General features: G+C 39.8%; 1 protein-coding gene across 4 annotated transcripts in view; it reads right to left on the bottom strand.

Moving 5' to 3' along the window:
* LOC106884435 (E3 ubiquitin-protein ligase HERC2) overlaps positions 1 to 2476 on the bottom strand; it is a 265512-nt gene that overhangs the window by 159417 nt on the left and 103619 nt on the right. For all 4 annotated transcript variants that reach the window (XM_052973690.1, XM_052973692.1, XM_052973693.1 and 1 more), the window contains exons 24-25: positions 899 to 1136; positions 318 to 477 (exon numbers count right to left, since the gene is read on the bottom strand). In XM_052973690.1, coding sequence (XP_052829650.1) covers positions 318 to 477; positions 899 to 1136 — 398 coding nt within the window. The remainder of the gene's footprint in view (positions 1 to 317; positions 478 to 898; positions 1137 to 2476) is intronic.

Raw genomic sequence — 2476 nt, 5'->3', positions numbered from 1 at the left:
AGAGAGATAGAGAGAGAGAGAGATAGAGATAGAGAGAGAGAGAGAGAGAGGAATCAGCAAAAGTGTAAGAGGGAGCAGGAGAGAGATGAGACTAGAAAAACTGGCATTCTATCCAGGGAGAAGATATGAAACTGAAGCTGAGAGTATGTCTCATGACTTGAGTTTCATGCATAGACACACACACAAACATACCATTTAGTATTTATCTTAAATAGGGTGTGGCTCTTGTTGGATGAAAAATCTTTAAATACAAATACTTGAGTAAGTAAATTAGAGGAATCCAATAATTCTGAGTATATATAAAAAAAATTAATTACTTTGATCAAGGACCATCTTGCTTGCCCAACAATTTTCACCAATTCTACCATTGCACGTGGCAAGACTATCTTGGCACAGGAATCTTCATTCACATGATCAATGAGATTCAGAGCAACATGGCCAAGATCATGGTGCTTCAGAAGTACAGACAGGAACAAACTGATAATGTAAAATAAAAGAGAAGAATTAGTGATTTATTAACATCGGCAGGTATGAAAATATGTGAAGAGTCACAATAAGTAAACAACAATACATTGGGAGGGTACAAAGATGAAGAGCCATTAAGGGTGAAAAGAGGATAAAAAAAGTTGTGAAGAGGGGCAGGCAACAGGGTGTAAAGTGGGGACAGGTAGTGTGGGGGCAAAGAATGGGGAGGTGATGGAGGCTGGCTTCAAGATGTAGTAGTTGATGGGATCCTGTGAGAAATTGGAGGTGATTTGTGGGAAAGGTAGTGGAAGTTGTGAGAGAAGGGAGGCAATGAGAGGCTGCAGGAGCTAGAGTAACAATGGTTGCAAGAAAAGGAGGCAACCAGGGTCTGCGAGAGTGGGGAGAAATACAGAAACTGGCAATGTTTACTCACCGGCTGACTTCTTCTACAGGATGATCAGGAGGAAATTCAATTCGTATATTGTTGTGCTGCTGTTTTGAATATCTTTCTATAAGAGACAGGATGGCCTTAACGGAAGGGTCTTGAAGTTTACCTTCAGCGAGAGCTTGCAAGAATGGACGGGCGGCATCGGCCTGAGAGGCTTGGCGATCGAAAAGCCTCTCTTTATCTTGCTGAAATGGACTGTTCTCTTCAGAGGATGGAGTAGTGCCTTGAAGTAAATTAAAATCAAAGTTGCAGATTTTAGTAAAGCCATAAATTAATAACGATATATTGTAAGAACCATTTACAAAGCAGTCTTAAATAATTCTTCATACACCATTGAAATTAAGGAACTAAACAATAAGACATTTTACATTAGTTTGATTATATCTGGCAGAATGTCTGGTTGTGAAACCATTTTGTAGAACCATCAAGATCAAGATCTCTTAGGTTTGTCATGAACCACAGGACTCATAAGCAGGTAATTGAGGTGACAACACTCCTTCCTGGATGGAATGCTAGTTTATTGCAGGCTAGCTCTTCAATCATTTCAGAGCAAACTTCTTAGCCACATACATATGCTTATCCCTATATAGACAGGTTTTTCTTGTTAATAGTCACAATGTAAGGGTCTTTGATTATGATTATGTCACTTAAATACATAATCTCCCTCCAATATGGAAGTACCATCTTCCAGTTTCATATCACTTACCATATCCAAGACATTTTTGACAAACTAAGAGAAGTAGCTTGCCACTGACTTTTTACGAGGCCTAAGGACCACAACAGGTATTCCAACCAGAATACTGTGAAACCTCCGCTCGCGGCACCTTTGGCTATTGCTTCTGTCTATAAACAAAGTTAGTTTCCTGACTGGGGTGTGGATTGCTGAGAATCCAAGCACGTTGCATTCATCTTCTGCCTTCTCCTCATCCTCCTCATTTAACATCTATGTTCCAAGCTGGCATGAGTTGGATGGTTTGACAGGATCTAGTGGGGCCAGGGACTGCATTGTGCTTCAATGACCATGTTGGCGTGAATTCTGCAGCTGGATGCCCTTCTTAATCCTAACTACTTACATTGGATTCCTTTTTCATACCACATGCCCAAAAATATTGATTTCCCATGTTTAGGGGATTTTATACAATTGTTCTGAAGTTCGGTTATTTTTCATAATTAGGGGGCAACTTATAGGCACTTAGAGAAAGGTTTGTTAGCCAAAAGATGTGTGGAAATAAGAAACTTCTCCTCCTCCACTTCCTTTAGAACATTAGTAAGTGAAAACTGCTAAATGGTACATAGACAAGTGACATCCAACACATGCTGGTTTCTCTAATCATAGGTATCTCTACCCGCATATCTGATATAGCCTCTTCCGAAGAAATCTTTAACAATCACGCTCCATACTACAATCAAGCACTAGCGGCTAGTGGTTTCTCCCAACAAATAAAATACATCCATAACACCAGACTTAAACAATTTATATCACAAATCGCACCCCAAAGACATAACATCAATCAAAACCACAACCAACCACCCACATATCCAAACAGAACCCACAATCACACT

This window comes from Octopus bimaculoides, chromosome 16 (assembly GCF_001194135.2).
Source record: "Octopus bimaculoides isolate UCB-OBI-ISO-001 chromosome 16, ASM119413v2, whole genome shotgun sequence".
Lineage (NCBI taxonomy): Eukaryota > Metazoa > Mollusca > Cephalopoda > Octopoda > Octopodidae > Octopus > Octopus bimaculoides.
The sequence above is the reverse complement of the archived record's forward strand: the minus strand, read 5'-3'. Positions and strand labels throughout refer to the sequence as shown.